Below are 24,455 nucleotides of genomic sequence, written 5' to 3'. Positions count from 1 at the left end.
TTTATTTTTTAAAAGTATATATTTTCTCAGAGATGATCTAATCATTGGTGGACAAACTGTAAATTTTTATATAAATCTCAATTGAATCTTAGATATACTCTGACCCTAGACTGGGAACCACCTTCAACCTAAACTTTTTATTAAAAAACGAATTTAAATGTGTATCTGAAATTGATATCACTTTTACCTAAACCTTTAATTTCATTTAGAGTTAATTGCATCACATGTCCCCTAATTGTAAACCTCATTTTAAATTGGTCCTTAAACTTTTAAATGTTCCAATTCCACCCTTGTACCGTGACTATCATCCTAATTTAGTCCTCAAACTTTTGAACATTTCAATTTCATCCTCAAACAATGACCTTCAGTCTAAATCGATCCCAAACCTCTTGAACATTTAAATTTCATCTCAAACTATATGTATATACTAACCAAATCCCCTGTTGATGGATTCGTTGTGCCAAATTTATTATAATATGTTCGGGGGAAATCTGTGTTAAACTATGGTTGAAACTAATTACATATTTGGATAGATTGAGGATGAAATTGGAAGATTTAAAGTTTTGGGGCCAATTTAGAATGAAGGTCAGTTTGAGGATGAAATTTAAATGTTCCAAAGTTTGATTACTAATTTAGAATGATAATCATAGTATAGGTATAAAATTGGAATATTTAGAAGTTTAGGAATCAATTTAAAATAAAGGTTATAGTTAGGGGACATGTTATACAATTAACTCTTTCATTTATTCATGAATTCATTTGATGGTTCGATTTTTATGTAAAATAAATGAAATTTTAGATTAGAACAACTACGAATGCAAAGATATATGCAATGTCAATCAATTTAAAATTTAAAATAAATAATATAATTCAAACCAGTTGAGGCAGCAGGCCTCGTTTGAGAAACAGGCCAGTGATGCAGTGGGCTCAGAAATCTCATGAGCCCCAAATTGCGTCGTTTTAAACCCCATTGCTGACACCCTAGGACTCGAAACACTGCATTTACAGAGACGCTGCACATCTTACTCAGGACCCTCTCTCGGATTTTTCTCTCAGGTAATTCATATGCATCTCTTTTCTTGTTTGTTTCTTCGGGTGATTGCCTCCTTCAAGAAATTTCCAAGAATTTCCTTTTCGTTTGTACTCTGGATATCTTTGTAAATCCTTATACAGATTGTGTTTTTAATTGTTTATCTGTTTTATTTTACTGTTGATAGTGAAACGATGTCTTCGGTTGGAGAAGCTGCTTGCTCCTACGCTGCTCTTATTCTCTATGATGATGGCATCCCCATCACCGTATCCTTTACGCGATTTAGGGTTTTATGGTTTTCGGCTTTAATCTTTGTTATCGTTTCTCTGATATACGAAAATGGAACTGAAAGAACAATTTGAAATTTAATTATTGTTGTTAAGGAAATTATAAATCCCCATATTTTTTCCCTTAACTATAGTTCATAGGCTGAGAAAATTTCAACACTAGTGAAAGCTGCAAATGTCCCTGTTGAATCTTACTGGCCGGGCTTGTTTGCAAAGCTTTTTGAGAAGTGCAACATTGAGGATCTCATAACCAATGTTGGAGCTGGCGGTGGTGGCGCTCCGGTTGCCGCAGGTGCACCTATTGCTGCTGGAGATGGAGCTGGTGCTGCTGCTCCACCTCCCACCGAGGAAAAGAAGAAAGAAGAGCCGGAGGAGGATGTTAGGAAAATAAACCGAGTACAAGTAATTTTCCTATAACCAGATTAGTGAGAATGCGAAATAAAAGCGGAAAAATAATACCCGAAAATTGATAACGGAGTTCAGCCAATTGTGCTTACGTCTCCGGGCTGCTGCAGATCTTTTACTAAGAGAGAAAATTTACAGGTGTTTACAAAACACTCACTACTCACAAGAAAGCTCTCTAGTATAGGAAGAAAGAAATGTTTTGGGATGATTTTGAAGCTAAATGGGTAAGGGTATTTATAGTATTTATAGTAGAAACTTAGGGACTAATCTTTGAAAATACCCTAAAGTGCAATGACTAAAGTGAATTTACCCATTCCTATTTTCAACAAACATCTATCAAAATTTTACTAAACTTTGAAAAACATTTTTCAAAGAAACATTTACCAAACTTTGAAAAAATATTTTCCAAAGTTGGTTGCCAAACTTTGAAACTTTTAACAATCTCCCACTTGAAGACTGATTTTAATATGTCTTCACACCTCGATCAATGCAGCAGCATGTCTGGTCTTGTTATCTAGCATGCCAACTGAAGCTGAATATGTCTTCACACCTCGATCAATGCAGCAGCATGTCTGGTCTTGTTATCTAGCATGCCAACTGAAGCTGAACACAACTTCAGTTTGTCCGTAGTCACCGTCTTTGTCAACATGTCTGCCGGATTTTGAGCTCCACTATCTTTTCAAGTTTCAAAATCTCATCTTCCAGAAAGACCGGATAAAAGATATCTCATTGTATGGCTTTGTCCTGGAATGAAAAGACGGATTCTTTGCTAGATGGATAGCACTTTGACTGTCGCAATACAAGATATTGTTTTCTTGTTTCTTGCCTAACTCTTCCAAGAAACTTTGGAGCCAAACCATCTCCTGCTGGCTTCCGTAACAGCGACATATTGCTCAGTTGTGGAGAGCAACTATCTTCTGTAGTTGAGAAACCCAACCACTGCAGTTCCTCCTAGTATAGACATACCCTATAGTGCTCCTTATGATGTCGACATTTCCGCTAAGTCAGCATCTACATAGCCTGTATCATATCTCCACCTTTGAAACAAAGTGCTTTGTTTGTGGTACCCCGAAGATATCTGAGGATCCATTTGACTGCTTCCCAGTGTACCTTGCCCGGATTATTCATGTACTTTGCTAACAGCTCCCACTGCATGAGCAATATCTGGTCTGGTACAAATCATGGCATACATCACTTCCAATTGCTGGCATACGGCACCTTCACCATGTGTGCACTTCTTCCTCCGTCTTTGGTGATTGGTCTTTGGAGAGTCTGAAATGAACACCTAAAGTGTATTACTGGTTTAGCATCTTGCATGTTGAACCTGGAGAGTACTTTGTTGATGTACTCAGCCTGCGATAACATCAAAGTTCCCGACTTTGTGTCTCTCTTGATCCTCATCCCAAGAATCTGCTTTGCAGCGCCCAGATCCTTCATAGCAAACTGCTTCGCAATGTTTGCTTCAAGTTTATGATCTCTTGCATGTTTAAGCCTGCAACGAGCATGTCATCAACGTACAACAAAATAATGAAACTATTGTCGAACCTCTTGATGTAGCAACAATGATCTGCTTGGCATCTGGTAAACCACTGCTACTCATGAAACTATCGAACTTCTTGTACCACTGTCTAGGAGCTTGTTTTAAACCATACAAGCTCTTCTTCACCTGCATACCAGGTTTTTCTTGCATGCCTCTATGAGCCTTCTGGCTGCCTCATATAGATCTCTTCCTCCAAATCACCATGAAGGAAAGCTGTCTTTACATCTAACTGCTCGAGATGTAAATTCTCCGCAGCTACAATTTTCAACACCATCTGTTGTAGACAGTTTTACGACTGGAGAGAAATTTCATTGTAGTCAATACCTTCTTTTTGCTGAAACCTTTGACAACCAATCTTGCTTTGTAGCGTTTTCTCTCCCATCATGTTCTTCTTTGATCCTGTAAATCCACTTGTTATGAGCGCTTTCTTGCCTGTGGTAATTCAACTAATTCCCACTCTGATTTGACATAAGCGAGTCCATCTCATCTTTCATGGAAGACTCCCACTTGACTGATCCTCCACCTGCATTGCTTCATCATAGCACTCTGGTTCACCATTGTCCAGTCAACAATAGTGCAAGAAGGCGAATACCGTTGGTTGGTTTAGGAATTCTTGGAGGAGCGTCTCAGTTCTGGTGTGTGTGGTTCTTCTTGAACTGCTTCAGGATTGATCTGAACATCATTTCCAGAAATATCCTCGAACTCAGCAAATTCCTTTGTTTCAGCTTCGGTATTACTTGATTCTGCGGTTGACCTATCTTTGTACATCACATTTTCATTGAAAATGACTCTCTGCTTCTGATGATCTTTCGGTGTGTGTGGTTCTTCTTGAACTGCTTCAGGATTGATCTGAACATCATTTCCAGAAATATCCTCGAACCAGCAAATTCCTTTGTTTCAGCTTCGGTATTACTTGATTCTGCGGTTGACCTATCTTTGTACATCACATTTTCATTGAAAATGACGTCTCTGCTTCTGATGATCTTTCGATTTTCGTAGTCCCAAACTGGTAACCGAACTCATCACCACCGTAACCAACAAGACGCATTTGTTGGACTTGGCATCAAGTTTACTTCTTTCAGCAGAGTTTATGTGTACATAAGAAATACAACCAAACACTCTTAAGTGAAAGGTTTATTTCTTTCTTACTCCAAGCTTCCTCTGGTATTCCCGCCATCCAAAGGAACTGGGCCCAGTTTGATCAGTAAGCTGCATTGTTGATAGCTTCAGCCCATAGAAATTTGGGCAATCCGGCATGTATCCTCATGCTTCTGGCACGTTCATTCAGAGTTCTGTTCATGCGCTCTGCTACGCCATTCTGCTGCGGTGTTATGAACTGTTGTCTCCATCTTGATCCCATTGTTGCGCAGAAATCTCTGAAACTACTGTCTCTGTACTCTCCTCCATTGTCAGACCTCAACCGCTTGACTTTCAAACCAGTCTCATTTCCACCATGGCCTTCCATTTTCTGAAGGTATCAAAGACTTCTGATTTCTTCTTCAAAATAAACCCACCTTCCTTGTTGAATCATCGATGAAGGTGACATAATATAGCCTGCAGAGATGGAACAGGGTGGTCCCCATACATCAGTAAACCAATTCTAACCTTTCTGCCTTGGGAGTCTTGCCAATCTTTGTAAAACTGACTTCTTTGTTTTCCAAAGATGCAATCATCGCATAGTCCGACATCTACATTCTTTAGATCCGACAGCTTCCCTTTTGACAGAAGTATCTCCATTCCTTTCCTCTCGCTCATATGGCCGACCTTTGGTGCCATAGGTTTTGATTTTCCATCAGCACTGCTACTGCAATGATATTCTCTAAATTTGAGGTTACATAGAGAGTACCGATCTTTTACCACGCAATGACGAGTGCTCTTTTGGTAATCTTCCATTCACAGTCTGAAAAAGTTGTACTATATCCTTCTCCATCAAGCTGCCCAACAGAAATCAGATTTCTTTTGAGGCCAGGAATATGTCTCACTCCTGTCAGCTTCCAGGTGGTCTGGTTTGGCAGCTTTAGTCGGATGTCTCCTTTTCCGACGATCTTCAAGTTTCATCATCAGCTAGATGAACCTTCCCAAAATCACCACTGACATAGTTCTCCATGATTTCTCGCATGAGGTGGAGTGGAAAGATGCCCCTGAATCCAAGATCCATGATTCATCGGACTGTTGACGCTTAAAATCATGGCATCACCTGTCTCCTCCGTCATGTTGGCAGATTCCTGTGCGCCGTATTTTTCTTCTTCGTTGCTCGACAATCTCTTTTGAAGTGACCCTTTTTGCCCAATTATAACAGTAAAATCTTTATTTCATGTTCTTGATTTGCCCCTTCTAGATTTTGATCTGCCACGATTTGAATTTCTTTCTGAAGTTCTCCCTCTAGACTCCGTGTGTAAGGTTGAGGAGGTTGATGCTTCACCCGCTTCTCTTCGTCGAATTTCTTCACTCAATACCAGATCCCGAACATCGTCGAATTTTAATTTGCTGTTTCCCGACGAACTGCTGACTGCTGTAACAGTAGCATTCCAACTCTGGTAGATGATAAGAGAATTAAAGCTCGAACTTCATCATCGAACTCAATTTCCACTGAACTCAACTGGGTTGTGATTGTGTTGAGTTCATTTAGGTGTTGTGCCACCGATGCCCCTTCCGCCATCCGCAAATTGAATAATCGCCTCATCAAATGAACTTTGTTTGAGGCCGATGGCTTCTCGTACATACTGGAGAGAGCCGCCATAAGACCCGCCGTGGTCTTTTCCTTTGCTATGTTAAAAGCAACATTTGCGGGAAACGTCAGTCGGATAACTCCGAGGGCTTGTATGTCGAGAAGAGCCCAATCTTCATCTTTCATGCCCTTGTTGCTTTCTTGAGAGAGGTTGATATAGATTTTTCTGGTACAAAAATCTTCAATCTGATCTTCCAAAGCCAAAGTCCGCACCATCGAACTTTTCAATTTTCACCTTCCCTTCGTCTGCAGCCATCGCTCCCACTCGAATCTGGCTTCGTTTGGATCGTTTCTGAATTCTTGCGAATCACCGTGTATTAGAACACCACCGTCGACAAACTCGTATCGCCGACCGAATTTCACTATTCACGAAATTCACTATTCACGTAAATAGTAATGAATAGTAACCTCGCAGAAAATTTGACAAAATTCACAACCAAAAGCTCTGATACCAGTGTTAGGAAAATAAACCGAGTACAGTAATTTCCCTATAACCAGATTAGTGAGAATGCGAAATAAAAGCGAAAATAATACCCGAAAATTGATAACGAGTTCAGCCAATTGTGCTTACGTCTCCGGCTGCTGCAGATCTTTTACTAAGAGAGAAAATTTACAGGTGTTTACAAACACTCACTACTCAAGAAAGCTCTCTAGTATAGGAGAAGAAATGTTTTGGGATGATTTTGAAGCTAAATGGGTAAGGGTATTTATAGTAGAAACTTATGGACTAATCTTTGAAAATACCCTAAAGTGCAATGACTAAAGTGAATTTACCCATTCCTATTTTCAACAAACATCTATCAAAATTTTACCAAACTTTGAAAAGCATTTTTCAAAGAAACATTTACCAAACTTTGAAAAAACATTTTCCAAAGTTGGTTGCCAAACTTTGAAACTTTTAACAGAGGAGAGCGACGAAGATTTGGGACTTAGTTTGTTCGATTAGGATCTCCCTCCGGTTTGTGTCTCGGTCATTTACCAGTTATACCGCATTTAGGTAGTTACTGTCTTGAGTTTTAGCCGTTATTGGTATTTTGCCTGGTACTTAGAAGTATTATTGACTCTGTTATGTGAATAGACACTGAGTGGTTCGTCCTTTGCGAGTTGTGTTGTTTGGGACCTTACTATACATATAAGTATCCTAGATTCTATACACTAATTTTGCCTCGGCTCGTTCTCTTTTGATATCGATGCGCTTTATTCCTTTACGATTCGTTCTTCCGATTTTGTTTGCTCCTCTACGAGTTGTCAGCTATGCTTGGAGACGTAACCTCGATGTGGTTCAGCCAGTGTGATGCTTATTTGTGTTGTTATGTGAAACTCTAATCAAGCAGAACACGAAAGGTATCACTTTTGAAGTAAGCTTGAAACTTCAAAAGAGATATTCTTGTTAGTATTTGGTCTTTTAGTGTCTGTTCCATCTTAGGCTACTGTAAATTGTTATTGCCAAACGTTCTGAAGACAATAATTAAGTCCAGGCATCTTGAATGTCATAGAGAAGTTATTAAAGACCCATTAAACAACGAGAAATGTGTTCTTTTTTACATGTCTCTTGTTCTTGTTGGAAGAATTAAGGGTTTTACGGATAAGATTTTAATCACCTAGAATCAAAACAAAATAAGAAACAAAATATTATGTATAATTAAAAAAAAAAACGATTTAATGGTTAAAATATGGGTAAAGTACACAAATAGTCCCCAACTATAGGATATTGCTTTATGAAGTCCCTCGACTATTGAAAGTTATAAAATGATTTTCTGACTATAGTGTGTTATTTTGTTGAGTCACTCGATTATTAAAAGTTATAAAATGATTATTCAACTATTCATTATGTTCCAAACTAGTTATTTCATATTAAAATTTGACAGCATATTTGGTTGAACGTTAGTTTGTTGACTGTGATATGATAAAATATGATCATAGAATCTCAAATGATTATCCTATCTCAATCATCATGTTAACGTATATGTTAAATATTCGTTATTTTTTAACTTAAAAGGATGAATTTAAAACATAATGAATAGTTGAGTGACCATTTTAATTTTTAATAATCAACGGACTGAACAAAGTAACATTCTACATTCAAAAGATCATTTTTAACTTTTAATAGTCAAAGACTTAAAAAAATAATACTCTAAGTTAGGGATCATTTATGTACTTTACCCTAAAAAATAAAAATATAACAATAAATAATTGATAAATGGATAAATTGTCTTATTTTCAATTTAAAAATAGAAAAGGAATGCATAGTTTAAATATTTATAATAGTAATAATAAAAAAATTGGAGTGTGTAATTTTTTAGTTGGCTTTCTAGACCCACCAGTAATGTCTGAATAGGAAATAATTAGGGGGACTTTAGATGCAATTAACGCAATTTTTAAAATTTTCGAACAGGATTAAGAAACTGGATCGTAGGTCCCCTAGAAGAAGCTGTGATCTGTCACTGCCTAAACTCTTGTAATGATGAAGTGTTAAATCTCACGACCGAAGATTATAAAGTACTTCCCCACAGGAATGAAAGCTGAATTTTAAGTGACAACGACAAAGCTTTCCCCAAATGGAAGCCGACCTTGACTCGTTACTTGATTCACACCTGTCCGATTCCGACCACGATTCCAACTCCATCGTCCCTCACCGCACCATCGATGAAATCCTCAACGGTCTTGCGATAACAGCCTTTCCCGGTCGAACACCGTTCCCCCATAATTCATTGAATCAGTGAAGGAAAGCGACGCCCTTTCGGATGGACCAGCAGAATCGTCGAAGCTTAGCCCGTTCTAGCGGATCGGAGATCCAATTTGGAGGGTTCCTTCGACGTCTGCTTCTTCTTCATCAAAACAGTTGCCGACTCGGTTTGGCGGAGTGAAATCTAATGCCAAACTAGGGGCAGCTATCGACGTTTACTCCAATGTTATAATTGATAAAATTATAAATTTACTGTTATAATTGTCAAAATTAAAAGTTTAATAATAATAATAATAATAATAATAGTTCAAAATCCCCTTCCTCGGATCCTCCCGGTGTTCATGTCTAAAAATTCTTCTATTAACCTTATTAAATAATAATAGTTCAATTTAATTCATTTCGGTACAAAATATTTAACTTTAACCCCTCTAAAATATCATATTCACATGTTAACCCCGACAAAAGTTCTTAACTTCCCCCATCGCATCCATAAACAAAATGGAACTTGTAATGAAAAGGACATGCACGAGACAGTGGGACACCAACGTGTCCTAGACAACTTCGAAAATCGAAAGCATACCTATTTTTTTTTTTGCATGTCTAGAATATTATTGTTGATCTCCATGGAAGGTAATCCTTTATAATTATTTATCGTGGATTCGTGTTCACAAAAATTTAAAAGTAAGAATTATGTCTTGGAAAAAAAAACAGATCTATCTAGTAGGAAGATCTAACTTCTTTTATATTCTTTGTTGTCACAATTTATATAAATACTTCAAGATCATAAAATTTATTTCACTTATTTAACAATTTATGTTTAATTTTGATGACCACTTTGTCATTCCTTAATATGTCATACATACAATATTTTTAGAAACATAATTTTGTACCGTCTTCTTTTTTCTCTTTAATTTTTGTTTAACCGGTGGGACGATACTAATCTTAATGTTGATTGTCGTCCGCCGGCGACTATTAGTTCTTTTGTCTTTTTTGTATTATGTATTTATTTAATTTTCTTGAGTCATTTTAATTTTGAATAAAAATCTATGTCCTTGGGACATGCTTTTTCTCTTCTTTTGTAGCATGATCCTTATAATTTTTGTATGTTTTTCGTACACATTTTTGTACTCACACAAAAACTATCGTGATATTTATTTTCAGATTGGTTTTTTGGGTGGTCATGTAGTCAGATCCCCTATTTGGTAAAATGTTATTTGCCGATGTAATCAGAATTGTGTGGCGAAGCAGCTTGCCAAATTATTTGCTGTGCTCATCACTCATTTCTCACTTTGTAAAGCGTCTCATTTGACAGAGACAACTAGTTTTTATGAAGGTTATTGGGTTTTGATATCGGTCGTCATCCTCAATGAAATGTTTTATTTATTTTTTCATATCTTTAGGTTTAATATTTTTATTTTTGTATGAGTATTTTGATGATTATTTTCTTGTAATTTTGATTCATTCAATTATTATATAATTCCAGATGTCATTGTTTTAAAAAAAAAACTTTGCTTCTAAAAGAAAACAATTCATTGCGGATGGGTAAATAATTTATTTATCTACCAAAGATATTCAATGAACGGTCCACAACTTTGTCATGTTCAACATTTCATCCAAAACACCCTTCAATATCTTTTTCCTTTTCTTCAGCTTACTATATTATCCACAATTATTGGACCTATAATATGGATGGATAATATTAAGGACCTAATTATCTTCATGGCTGTCCCAATATATGTCACCTCAAATGAACCACGAATGATTGATCACCTGCTCTTGTTGTTGTTTTTGAAATTTTGTTTTAATTCTTTTTTTTTATTAAGAAAATAGAGAATGGTGCTTTGTGCCCTGTGAACCGAAAGATATCAAACATAAAAAAGAATTGGCTAAACTATGCATTTAGTACTTAAACTATCAATTTTTATATGTTTTAATATCTAATTTTTTTTCTTTTCAAATCATATTTAACATCTAGTTTTGTTTCATTTTAGTAACCTACCTTTAAAACATAACTCGTTTAGTACCTCAACTATCGGTTTTGGTCTGTTTTAGTACCTAAACTTTCAATATTTTTGAATGGTGTACTAAAATGAAACAAAAACTAAACTTTGGTATAATTTTGAAAAAATGAAAGTTTAGATATTGAAATATATCAAAATTAATAGTTTAGAAACTAAACACGTAATTTATCCTAAAGAATTTTGCTACGTGGTTGGCTGGCCAATGGCCATGGTTTTTAGATGGAAAAGCTATCTCGTAAAAACGAATGGACATGAGATGATGGTAGGGATGAATTTTTGGTAATATTATATTAACCCCCCATAATTTTTTTGAACTGTAACCCCTTAGCATATTTGTTATAAAAATAACCTCAAACTATTCACGTATAATTATCTCGTGTCATATAAAATGCCTTTAATGTACATCGCATTTTATAGGATGCGAAATCCATCAGTTTTTTCAAACAAAGTTATTTAAAACATGAGGTCTGACCTCACATTTTGTAAAACACAAGGTTTGACTTCGCTTTTTGCAAAACACGAAGTTATCCAACATGACAGTTTGAGAGTATTTTTCTAACTAATTTGCTAAAGGATTTACTGTTAAAAAAATAATTAATAAGATTTTTAATATAATAAAGCCTAAATTTTTACTAAATTATAATTTGTATTTTATTTTATAAAATTTATTTTTAAAAAAATTAAATCCGTGTTAATTTAAATTGATGATGAAGATATTTGACCCATTAGATTTAAAAAAAATAATATACTTAATTTTTATATATTTAAAAATAATTATTAAAAATACCATTCTCTTTCTATTTTTCAATAAATAGTTTTTATCTAATAAAAAAAAGTAAAAAGACATAAGAAATCTATTTATTTTTTTAAAAATCAATGTAGCTCTTGTATTATTTTTTCTCTAAATATGACTCTTTGACCAACATTTTTCATCATTGACCGTTACGGTGCTGACGTGTCAGCTCATGCTGTTTATGTGATGGTCTAAGATGTTAACGTGACAGTCCACAGTGGTTAATAACGTGACATACGAGCAAAATTGATAGCTCAAACATAACATATATATTGTCAAGTAAATATTATGGACCGTCGGGCCACGTTGGATTTGTTTTTTGAGTTATAGGGTCACATTTAGAGTAAAAATAATATGAGGATTATATTGACTTTTTTACAAAAGTACAAGGACTTTTGATGCCTTTTTGCCTAAAATAGATAAATAAATCTAAAAACCCAACATAAAATGTAGATTCTCATAACATCCACGCGTCGCATGATCAACGATAGTTCCCCAAGCATGTTCAGAGAATGCCAACGTGGCAGTCGGCTCGAAAAAATATCTTGGCTCGAACATCCCATATCCGCCAACACGTGTCCCTTTCCCTCCCTGGTGGCCCCCACCTACTTCCCACACACCCACCCGCGAAAAAAGAAGGAAAGAAAATCAGAAACAATGGCCCGTGTTCCGCCACGTCATAATCGGCAACCATCAGCCAACGACGGCCCACCTTTGTGTCTGACTCTTCCCTTCCCTCCTCCAATCCCAGCTTTCTTATTTATTTATTTTTTACTAATAAGAACCACGAAGCCTTGGTTTGCTTCTTTGATTTGTTATTCAAGAAAGAGGAGGGGAAGATATTTTATGCGGTTTCCGCGGTCCTAAACGAAAGTTGGATTTCAAAGAAAACATTTAAGAATTCTTGCTTTTATGATGACGAGGTTAATTCCATAATTTCACTGCAACACCAAACATTTCCTTTCTTTTATCCTTGACCTAACCCTGCTTTTCATTTTTCTCTTTTACTGAGAATTTGGGGTTTTCTGTTACGGTGGGTTGACGAATAGGGCGTTTGAATGGGTGAAGCTGCGATGGAAGTAGACGTGGAGGTCGGAGCGGCGGAGGAGAGGAAGAATGAGAAGGAGAAGGAGAAGAACGGGAAAAGGATGGATCATCAGAGGTTGTTCAGTGGGAAAAGTTCTTACCTCGGATGCTTCTCAGGGTTCTTTTAGTTGAAGCTGATGATTCCACCGTCAGCTCATCGCCGCTCTTCTTCGAAAATGCAGTTACATAGGTTTCAATTTCTCCTTTCCCGACGGCGTTTAGTTTCTCTAGATCTATCGATTATAAGTATTAGTTTGATCTCCTTTTGTTTTATACAGTAGTTGCGGCTGTCCTGATGGTTTAATGGCATGGGAGACTTAAAGGATCGACAGCACAACATTGATCTAATATTGACTGAAGTCGAGTTGCCTTCAATATCCGGATTCGCGCTTCTTACACTGATCATGGAACATGATATCTGCAAAAACATTCCTGTTATAAGTACGCTATCTCAACTTAACATCTTGTTGTTGCTTTCAGATGTGAAGCTAATGTGTTAATATTTTAGTTTTTCCCTTTTTTGGATGATTAACAGTGATGTCATCCAAGATTCAATTACCACGGTTCTGAAGTGCATGTTAAAGGTGCAGCTGACTTTCTTATCAAACCTGTTCGGAGGAATGAATTGAGAAACCTCTGGCAGCATGTTGGAGAAGACACATGGTATGCACTATGCGGTGCTATGCTCAACGTTTGCTCAGTTTTTCTTGGCTGAAATCAAGCATTTAACTTGGATTCACGTTCTTTTTTCCTGGTATTTGCTTTACTTTTTATCAGCTAGCCGGTGGCGGTGTCCCTTAAGCTACCTGCTACAGAAAATAATGTTGAAACCATGCTGAGAGTGAGAGCACCAATTCAGTGAGTATGGATCGTCTACACAGAAAAATAAGAAGAAAGTGGTACCAAAGTGAGCATTTTCTTATCTTTTGGTGAAGGTTTCGATATCTGCTTTCGATATTTCTGCTCAGGTTCTGTAATATGTTGAGGGTTGTGCATAACTTTTATAACATCCTTGCCTGTGAGATGGAGCGTTCTTAGGATGCCCAACAACCAATGGAATTTATAATTTGTTAGGTTTTTGCATATTGCCAAGCTAAGTAATCTCTTCGTTTTTGTATGAGGATGTACTGATATCGAAATCTACATTAGAATTCTCGGATCCATGATGCAATTGTATATGTGAGGAAAAATTCTTTTCCAGAACGATTACGTTGGCTTCATTAAGTTTCGCATAGAGACCGCATGTTGTGCGCCCACTTGTGCAGAATATCTGAGAGTACATACATGCAAAATATGCAGGGTCTTTCAGAGGGGAAGTGTACCAGTGCCAATCTTAGCGATGCAGACAGGGAGCAGCAAGGAAATGTTGTTAAAATGGGTCAAGAGTCACTTCGAAATGGGGGTCAAGTTGAAGGTATGTTGTGCTGTTTTACAAAATTTTTAGTTCCCTTTTATGATTTCAGCTAAAAGAAAGAAAATTTTCTCCCTCTTTATGACCAGGGATATCTGACAAGCCCTGTATTTTAGAAAATTCTAATAGATTGGTGGAGGTAAAGGAGGTTGCTTGTTGCAGTGAAGCTTGTGAATCAGATGCATCCAAATTGGAAGAAGACCCTGCTTTCATTAAAGGGACATCTCATGATGGTGGTGTTGGACTACAAATTATTAGAGGAAACGCAAATTCTACGATCAGGGTTGGCTGCAATGATGAGCTGGTTAAACCTATCACTGGGGCTATTGATTTAATTGGTTCGTTTAATAATCGATCAAAGGGCACCTTTGCATGTTCTAATTCAAGAGATGGTACCGACAAGTATGAATTTTATCCTGAGTTAGAGCTTTCTTTGAGAAGGTCTGGTTCAAGCAGCTCTAAGAACCAAGGTACCAGTGAAAGGCCCATGCTAAACCACTCTAATGCATCAGCTTTTTCATGGTAAATATTCTGTTTCCTTTCTGTTATTACTGACCTTAGGACGTATAAATGTTTTAGCAAAAAGAAGAAAAATAGGCCCTTCTTTGTTTACATGATATCTATTGTGGAGAAACCTAACGAGTTGATCTCAGGATTTTTCATTTTATTCACTTCTCCATATTTTACCCTATCGAAGGACTTCTTTAGCTGTTCTTAAAAATCTACGTTTCTTGAACAATTATATAATAGAAACATTTGTGGAGAACTAGAGACATAGGTGTATCCGTGGATAGTGGAGACAATCTAGAGGTGGCTACATTGACATAGGTTATTCAACACACGCCAAAATTCCCAATAACAGAAGTGGTTGTATATGATCTCTATTTCTTCAAATTTTTGTAGTATGCAGTTTTCTGATGATTGGTAATTTATTTTTGCAGGTATAACAATAGCAAATCTTCACAACCCGTTTTCTCTAGACCAGCTGACAACCAAGATGCATTGAAAGAAGATGACAGTAAATCCAAATCAGACCAGGAAAGTAACAATGATACTTCTCAACCGCATGTTGTTCCAGTGAGTAATAGTAAGGAGAATCTGACTAATCCAGTCACTAGTCAGTCAGAGCTATTAGTTCCGAGCACCCAACTTGAGCTGATTCATATTCCAGGAGTGAGGATGGACGACATGCATGCTGGGTGTAATAATGTTTTTCCACACTTTTATTATGCACGATCAAATCCTCCCCTTGAATGTAGTTCTGATCCCTCTGGACGGCGGGAATATTCTCCCATTCCTGTGAGCACCTCAGGTCACATGCATCCTGATGTTCATGACCCAGAACAAGGTTACCACCGGTCTGATGAAGCAACCGACCGTTCTATTGACCAGACTTTCAAAGAACCAAATAAGCAGGAGCCTGCGGGGCTACTGAGGTGCATTTCTCCTATTGCTAATCAGAGTGCTTGCAGCAGTTTTTGTGATGGAGTTGATAATCATGAAAAAGGCATCGCACGTGGAGACATTTTGAGTAGGAGTGATGCAGGTGCTAGTACTACAGGTGCTGCAGCAAATGATAGGGGCACAAATACTGGTAGTTTCAGTGATGGCAATTTCTTCTTCCCTGATGGACCGAAAGGGATGGATACTCAGCGGTCCAGCCAAAGAGAAGCTGCTTTGACAAAGTTCCGACTCAAGCGGAAAGATCGATGCTTTGAAAAAAAGGTATATTATTACTACTGCTATAATTGTATTTGTTGAGGTTGGCTAAAAGCTTTTGCATGTGAGACTCATTGTTGTGTGCAGACATCCATGTACTTTCTTACATCTATATGCGGCTTGGTGCCACTTAGCGCCACAGCTGCTCTTCTTCCGAATTTTATCACATTTGTTCCCTCTAATCCATCATTTATTTTGCTAAGGTGCTATTATTCCAATAGGTCCTTTCTTTTGTAGATGCCCTTCTGTAGGTACAAGCATCTTTTTACCAAGTTTAGACCCTAATGCATAAAAATCCAAACAATTTAGATTCAGACTTACCTTGTAAACCTCCATGAATGAGATAACATCCTAGTTTTCCCCGTGGTGAGAAAAGAAAATCGGCAACAGACCATTTTGTAGCAGCATCTAGGCCATTTCTTTAATGGTTAGCTTCTTTGCACAGGTTCGATATCAGAGCCGAAAAAGACTAGCAGAGCAGCGTCCCCGAGTGAGAGGACAGTTTGTCCGTCAAGTGGGAAATGAAACCCATGTAAATGATACCGATGTGCCTAATATATGACGATACGAACCCGTCTTCCATCTTGCAAGCATATTCGAGTAGGAGCTTCTGTAAGAAAAGTAGGAACATATGTTAACCGAAAATATTTTGCAAGCTCCATTAGTATGTGCTATACTATTGGTTGATGACAGTAATTTTCTGCATACAACCTATATAGGTAATATTATTATTATTATTATTATTTAGTGAAGTAGTCTTGGTTCTTTTGCCCTATATGTATGGTTGTTAATCCTCACTGAACAACTTACTACACGTAGTTAGGCAGGTTGGTTTGTATAATATTATTCGCTTCAATAGGTTAAAAAAGTTGTCTTCGACTGTTTTCTGGTTATTTTTATCTGGTAGATTTCTTAGGTACTCTTGTAATTCTGCCATTTTGAAGGCAGAAAGTGAAGTTATATTGCAACTGAAAGCGGTGGAAAGGAAAGGCGAAATGCCGGAATTTTCACGTGGTGGAAGAAACAAATGGCATGGAGCTTTGTGGCCGATGCGGGGCCAAATGCCATGCATGCATGTAGAAAGAAAAGCCAGCCACGGAATTGGATTTGGGGTAAATAAAACATATTTATCTGTCGGTGCTGCTCGTTTCACTTCCCTTTGTGTTTCCCTAAAACTCTAGTATCACCCGTTTAGCATAATTTTGAAGATTAAAGGGATGGACGAACCTAACGATTTTTGTATATATTGTTATTATTTCTTGAAGTCTTGAATTTAAACATATGAAACATTAAAGATATGAGCGTTTAATATTAAATAGTTAAAAATTATCTTTAAATATATGTTATATTCTACTCACCCAGATTAACAAAAAAAAAAAGATTAACAAAAAAACGTGTTTGATAAAAAATGATTTTTATCTAATTAAAAACACATTGAGATAAAAGGAAGAGAATCCCGTTGTTCTAAATAGAAAACACGCACTTTAGTTCATCGATCGAACCATCTCTCCTCTTTCCTTCACTTAATTTATTATTCCGTTTCTTACTCGTATTCTTCTTCTCCTCCTGTTTTTTTCTTTATATACTTACAACACCATCACTCTCCGCCCCCACCATCACCAACCAGGAATCATCACCCCTATCCATTTTACACTACAAATAGGTCCCCGTTTGTATACGTTTTCCCATGACAGACCAAAGCCAACCACCGCAAGATCCTCCTCCTCAGCAACCACCACCCAATATGGGCGAAGGAAAGCCACCTAAACCCAAGCCTCCAGCCCCCGACCAAGGAGGAGCAGCCCGCCGCTCCTGTTGCTTATGTATTTTCATCTTTCTCCTCTTAGCAGGAGCCGCCGTCCTCACCGTGTGGCTCATCTACCGTCCCCACAAGCCTCGTTTCATCGTCGTCGGTGCCGCCATCTTCGAACTCAACGCCACCTCACAACCTTTCATTTCCACTTCCATGCAGTTCACCATCGTCACGAGGAACCCGAACAAGAGAGTCTCCATCTTTTACAACAAGCTGCAAGCTTACGTCTCCTATAGAAACCAACAGATCACTCCCACCATGGACTTGCCTCCGCTGTACCACGAGACGAAGAGCACGGTAGCGCTGTCGCCTGTACTGGGCAGCGGGATGGTCCCGGCTTCGGCGGAGGTGGTGAACGGACTGATGATAGACGAGACGTACGGTGTGGTAGCGTTGAAGGTGGTGCTGTTGGGGAAATTAAGATGGAAAGCCAGTGCTATCAGGACACCGAAGTATGGATTCTATGTGAGATGCGATGTTTGGGTTGGTTTGAAAAAGGGTGTCGTCGGACCCTTGCCTTTGCTCGGAGCTCCTCCTTGTAAAGTCGATATATGAAACTCCATTGCCAATGCATATATATGTAGCTTTGGTACTTGGTTTCTTTTTTGTAAACTATCTGAACCACAGTTGCAGAGAGGAACATAACATGTGGTCGTAATAAGCAAATGTGATGAGAAAAATGTTAATGCAAAATGGGCTTCATTCATCTTCTTCCATTTTCCTTTTCTTTATCATCTTTACTTCGTTTCAGTTCAAACTGCAGTAATGGGGGATTCTGTCGGTTAACAATGGTAGGAATGGGAATGCCATGGATTGCCACACAAGGGATTTAATGTTCAGACGCATGGCTCTACATGCAACAAAAGTCACCCACCATTCTGCATATCTATATATATTGACTTGTGATTTCGTCCTATCTCAGCCCTGTAACTGTAGAAACCATTGTGTTTCATTACGGGTTTTATTATTCGAATATATCATTTAATTTATATATATAGGGTAAAGTATACAAATGATTCTCGACTATAGAATGATGCTTTGGTGAGTCTCTCGAATATTAAAAGTTACATAATGATCATCGACTATAGAGTATTGTTTTGTTAAGTCCATCGACTATTAAAAGTCGCAAAATGGTCACTGACTATTCATTGTATTCTAAACTCGTCCTTTTATGTTAAAAAAAGACAGCGGTCTAAGTTGAACGTTAACCTGTTGATTGTGATGTGATAAAATCTGATCTCAAAATCTCAAACGACTATCATATCTCAATTATCATGCTAACGTTCAGCCCAAACGATAATAAGTTTTTTAATAGAAAATGATGAGTTTAAAACATAATGAATATTTGGATGCTAATTTTATAACTTTTAATAATCGAATAATTTAATAAAATAATATCTTATAGTCGAAAGACCATTTATATACTTTACACATAAATTATTATCTTAACCTAAAATGGTGGGCATAGCATCTATGAATATCAAATTGCTTGCACTGGTGCTGGATTCTCTAATATATATATATATATATATATATATATATATGAGTTTTATTCAACTAAATAGGATTATAAAAATATCTTATAAAAATAATAAGATTTTTCATAAAATATTTACGTTGTTGCATTTTTTATAAACTCCAAAATTTACAAGAGTAATAGTCATGACTAGGGAAGGGCACTCAACCCGAACCCGACACGATCCGATCGGGTCAGATTTAAAAAAAAAGGCTCGGGTCAGATCAAGTTTTTTAAGTGTGATATTTGGGTCGGAAAAAATATATAATTTTACCTTATATATTTATGAATAATTACAATAATACCCCTCTATATATAAATTTTTTCAATTAAATCTTTGTTTTTATTGAATAAAAATATATTTTTTATTATTTCGGAACGGGACAGGTCGGGTCAGGTTTCTAAGTCATATATTCGGGTAGGGTTGGTGAAACCTTTTTTTGGTCGAGTCGAGTCTCGGGTGGAGGCTCCCTTGTTCTCGGGTTGGGTGGACAAAAACCCGACCCAACCCGACTCATGTCCATCCTTAGTCATGACGGTTTTCATATTTTTTAAATTATATTTGTAAACCCGAGATTCATTGAGTTGAGTATAATTAATTATAATCAGTCATACATTTCTGAAGATTTATTATTTAATATACCGATGTTATATAAATTCTTATATTATTAGTAAATCGTATTAAAAATCCGTTTATAAATTAATGAATAATTTATTAAAAATTTTAAAACTAATGTCATTACTTTTTTTTCAACGAATTGAATCTTCTTACTAGTATTATGTATCGCTAATCTATCGAATGTAAATATTATTTTTATTTATTTTATTTTCAATTTATTCATTAATATTCAAAAATCCAATATTAGTAATTTTATTTTGATTAAAGTACATAAATGGCACCTCGATTGTAGGGTAATGCTTTATTAAGTCCCTCAATTATTAAAAGTTACAAAATGGTCACTCGACTATTCATTATGCTCCAAACTCGTCATTTTCCGTTAAAAAATGGACAGTGTTTTGAGCTAAACGTTAACCTGTTAATCGTGATATGATAAAATATGTTCCCAGAATTTCAAACGACTATCATATCTCAGTCGTTATGTTAACGTCTAACTTAAACAACCACCAATTTTTAACAGAAAAAGGACGATTTTGGAACATAATGAATAGTCGGATGACCATTTTGTACCTTTTAACAATCTAGGGACTTACAAAGCAACATTCTATAGTTTGAGGATCATTTTGTAACATTTAATAGTCAAGAGACTTAATAAAGCAATATCCTATAGTCGGGGACCATTGTGTACTTTACCCATTTATTTTATAAAAAAATGACTTGACTTGCACGTATTGGAGCAAGAGAAAGCATAGAAGAAAAAAAGAAAATAAAATATACTAATTTCAATCTTGATTGAAAGAACAAAGCAATTCAGTCTTTAATTTCCCAGTCCTTTCGCAGAGATATCAATGATCCCATTTGATATTGTCAAAAACAAGAACAAAAATTAATAATTCTCACCAAACAGATAGACCATTCTCTCCAACCTCCATGGATCATATACACCTTTGACTTCCTTATCTTCATCATCACCGGCCGGGCCAATAGCTTCAAACGGCAGTAGCTTACGGCCGCACAAGGGGCATGTCTCGTGACCCTGATCGATCCACCCATCAATGCACCCTCTATGATACAGGTGACGGCAATTCCCCAGCTCTCTAATTTCTTCACCATCCTCGATGCACTCCAAGCATATCGCACACTCGGCCGATTGCTGCCCGATTTCGGCTCCTAGTTTCGATCTGCCGAACTCGACCACCAGCAGCTTCTTCTTTATCGACTTCGAGACGACATGAGCCATGAAGGGCACCGGCACCCGGGACGGTGAAGGTCGTTCGTCGTCGTAATCGTCGTCAAAGTCCGCATCGTCATAGCCTTGGTGGGGTTCAAAGATGCCGCGGAGTTTCTCAACTCGACACCAACAGAAGTCTTTCGCCGTCGAGATGAATCCAAGGTCGGACGTCAAGAGGAGAACGAGAAGTGTTATGATCACAAATTGCGAGAAATCAATGGAGTTGAAAAGCTGAATCATGGTTCAATTGAACTTGAAAACCTTAGACATATATGGCCCAGATAAGGGTTATGAGATATTTATATCTATCTAACTATGTATATGGGGAGAGATGAATATTAAAACTATATGCTAATATTAATACGATAATAATTAAACTTGCATTAGCGTAATTAGTCAAAGGAAATTGAAGTGCTACACAACAAAGTTTGGTATATTTTGATCAGTAAAAGGACGTGCGTATTGCATGTTTAATTACGCAGTCGTAGGCTGACTAATATTATTATAGTTTAAAGGGTAAATTACGCATTTAATACCTAAACTAAAAATTTTGACCCGTTTCAATACTTAAAACTTTCAGTTTTTTCAAAACCATACTTAACGTTTAATTTTTGTTTCATTTTAGTTCGCTGTTAAAAACTTAACATTTTATGGGTAAATTACATCATTCATCACTCAACTATCTTCTCACCCCTATCTTAAGGTCCAGTTCAATAAAATATAAATACAGACAATTAAAAAATATTTTCTCTCTATAATTTTTACGTCAATAATTAATGATAAAATTGGATATAAGTAAACAAAAGACTTAAAATTGCAAATAAAAATACTACGTAGATTCAGTTTCACACAAAAACTATAAACTAAAATTTAATATTTAAAATAATATAGGGAGGCGCCTTTGGCAACTTTAAACCAAGTTTAATTTATAAAGTTAAATTACTTTTCATCTGTGGGTAATAATAATAACTTATTCATATTAATTTAACCCAATAAACTTGGAAATCTGTGATGGTTTTATGTATGTATATATTCAAAAGGCTAGTCAAATATGTAGTCCTTTCACTTCAAGTAGACACGTTGTTACATAATAGTCGGTGCAAGTTTTTTGAGATATTTTTAATTTCACGCGCCAGCAACCCTATGTTTTCATATCTGATAAATAAATACAACTATTAAAATTTACACGACCTACACTGCCTAGTAGTTAAGAAATTTGTTGTTTTTCTTGAGGTTTTGAGTTGCATATCATATCATAGATGTCAGAGATATAAAAATTTATTATCAAATGATCGAGAATATATAAACATATATTACCTTATATTTATCCAAGATGTATCATATAAAAATACTAAAATTTAAAATTAAACTCCCATTAAAATTACAATCAACAATTTATTTATTAATCCACTCGTAGATCCCTAACTAGGGATGGGCATGGGTCGGGTTTCGACCAACAAGACCTGATTCGGAAATTTTATATCCTTCACCTGATCCGACCCGACCCGAAAAATATATACCCTCCACCCGACCGAACCTGACTCAATTTTTTGAGAGAAAATTCGAACCTAACCCGATGCAAAATAATAAAAAAATATTATTTGTATTCAATAAAAATAATGATTTAATTGAAAAAAAAATATATAGAGGGGTATTATTGTAATTATTCCTAAATATATAAGGTAAAATTATTTTTTCCCTGGTCGGGTCGAGTATTTTTCACTTTAAACCCGAATCTGACCCGACCTGAACACCACCTTACAAAAACCAGATGCGATCATGTTAGGTCGAGTCAGAACCAATTGGGTTAGGGTACCATGCCCATCCTTATCCCTAACCTTTATCTAGTGAAATTATTTTATTTCTAAACCCTAGTTAATTTTTCGAATTTTATTTCCTTACATTTTATGGTGATATGGTAAAAAATATTATTATATGCATCATTAAATTTTTAAATTTTATTATTTGGTCCTTAAATATTTAATGTAATTGTTAAGATGCGCCTTTTATTTATGAGATTGACCTAAACATTCGGCCATTGTCTTTTCGTGGTCAACATCTTTTTTTCATCGCGAGTTATCGTTTGTGACGTAATTAGTACTAAAACGTTTCACTTTCTTTCATATTTCTTCTTATTGATTTGGTTTTCCTCGAAATCTTCTTAAAGTTAATAAAACTAAAATCAAAATTTTGATCTTGTCTCGATTCAATATGTAATCTTCAACGTCTGATCATTAAGAAATCATAATGAATTGCTTTTCTCTTCCTTCTTGATCTCCCATCATTCAAATTTGCTAGAAAATATTTTAGTGTAAATGATCAAAATATTTGAGGATCGAGTGACCTAAAGAGTAAAAGTTTAAAGTTTAAATATTAAATTAAACTTTAAAAGTAAATGACCAAAATATAAATTGTTAAAAATTGGATGACTAAACAATGTAGTTTACACTAACAAAATTGAAGGACGTGTATAAATCATATGGCAGCTAGGTTCGATGGAGCCGTTAGTGGATCAACCAGGGCTTCAATTACTCAACAATAATATAACAAAATATTGTTCGGGTCCAGACCAAACGCAATGGGTTCCTAAAATAAGATATAAAAAATAAAAAGACTAAATTGTAAATTTTCAAAAATATCCCTATTAAGGAAAATTGAAAATGCAGTGCAGGTGATGAGAATACTGATAATTTTTGAAAATTTATATTGAAAAAATAAAAAAATAGGTTTAATACAAAAAAAGTGTCTAAAATTTATCTCGAAATATAATTTGGTGCCCAAAGAATTTTCGCTAAAAATAGGTGTTAAACATTTCTAACATTATATTTTTAGGTGTCTAGACCGTAATAGCTATAAATTTTGACTGTTATCTAATACGTGTCATACATATAAAATTTCAAAAATTATTTTAATTAAAAATTAAAAATTATAATTGGAAAAACAAAAACAAAACTCTCAAATTTTATATTTTCCGTAGTCGGTTTGCCACCTTCGGTCTGTGGACGTCACCGTTGATACTATCAGAACTGTCACGTCGCCGCGACCAAAACTCAATCCTCAACCCACCGTAAAATTGCACGCAACCGTCGTGAAGGGTCACTGAATTTTTAAGTTTTTCGTTTATGTCTTCTGACGATTCGACGGCTACAACCGTCCGTACGTTATAAAACTGGCACTGTTGTGTTTCTCGTCGTGTTTCGAACAAAATCTGATTGATGGTGACCGTTCGCCTTCGGAGGTAGGTCGACGGAAGGGAGAGGGATGGCAAGGGCAAAGGGGAGTTTATTTCTTTATTTTATCTTTTTTTAAAAATAATATTTTTATTAATAAAAATTAAAAAATATAACAATAGACACCTAAAATATAACGGAGAAAACACTAAACACATATTTTAACAAAAAAAATCTTTAAACATCAAATCATATTTTAAATTATAATTTAAATAATTAATACAAACCAAAAAATATTTTAAATTATAATTTAAATAATTAATACAAACCAAAAAATATTATATCAACAAAGACGATTTCTGTAATATTCTCGAAGTAACGACTCTTATTCCTCTAATTA

At 35.9% G+C, this 24,455-nt stretch overlaps 2 protein-coding genes and 1 pseudogene across 2 annotated transcripts; all 3 read left to right on the top strand.

Annotated features, from left to right (window-relative positions):
- Positions 1 to 974: 974 nt before the first annotated feature.
- On the top strand, positions 975 to 2,475 carry LOC120207117 (60S acidic ribosomal protein P1-like). The gene is made up of 4 exons (XM_039206639.1): positions 975 to 1,056; positions 1,218 to 1,296; positions 1,459 to 1,719; positions 2,428 to 2,475. The coding sequence occupies exons 2-4, from the start codon at positions 1,225 to 1,227 to the stop codon at positions 2,473 to 2,475; spliced, it is 381 nt and encodes a 126-aa protein (XP_039062570.1). The 5' UTR covers positions 975 to 1,056; positions 1,218 to 1,224.
- Positions 2,476 to 12,277: 9,802 nt separating this feature from the next.
- On the top strand, positions 12,278 to 16,599 carry LOC120207174 (annotated as a pseudogene).
- A 741-nt stretch (positions 16,600 to 17,340) lies between these two features.
- Positions 17,341 to 18,315, top strand: LOC120207173 (NDR1/HIN1-like protein 12). Its single transcript, XM_039206687.1, has one exon. The coding sequence runs from the start codon at positions 17,394 to 17,396 to the stop codon at positions 18,072 to 18,074; it is 681 nt and encodes a 226-aa protein (XP_039062618.1). The 5' UTR covers positions 17,341 to 17,393; the 3' UTR covers positions 18,075 to 18,315.
- The last annotated feature ends 6,140 nt before the right edge of the window (positions 18,316 to 24,455 follow it).

The sequence above is a fragment of the Hibiscus syriacus genome, unplaced genomic scaffold (genome assembly GCF_006381635.1).
Source record: "Hibiscus syriacus cultivar Baekdansim isolate YM2019G1 unplaced genomic scaffold, ASM638163v2 tig00014370_pilon, whole genome shotgun sequence".
NCBI classification, from domain to species: Eukaryota; Viridiplantae; Streptophyta; class Magnoliopsida; order Malvales; family Malvaceae; genus Hibiscus; species Hibiscus syriacus.
The sequence above is the reverse complement of the archived record's forward strand: the minus strand, read 5'-3'. Positions and strand labels throughout refer to the sequence as shown.

Bases quoted from the DNA above. Each gene is read 5' to 3' on its own strand.
- LOC120207117 (XM_039206639.1), top strand. From the start codon at position 1,225: ATGTCTTCGGTTGGAGAAGCTGCTTGCTCCTACGCTGCTCTTATTCTC. The intron at 1,297-1,458 runs GTATCCTTTACG...TATAGTTCATAG, and splicing joins ATGATGGCATCCCCATCACC to GCTGAGAAAATTTCAACACT. The intron at 1,720-2,427 runs GTAATTTTCCTA...CTCATCTTCCAG, and splicing joins GGAAAATAAACCGAGTACAA to AAAGACCGGATAAAAGATAT.
- LOC120207173 (XM_039206687.1), top strand. From the start codon at position 17,394: ATGACAGACCAAAGCCAACCACCGCAAGATCCTCCTCCTCAGCAACCA.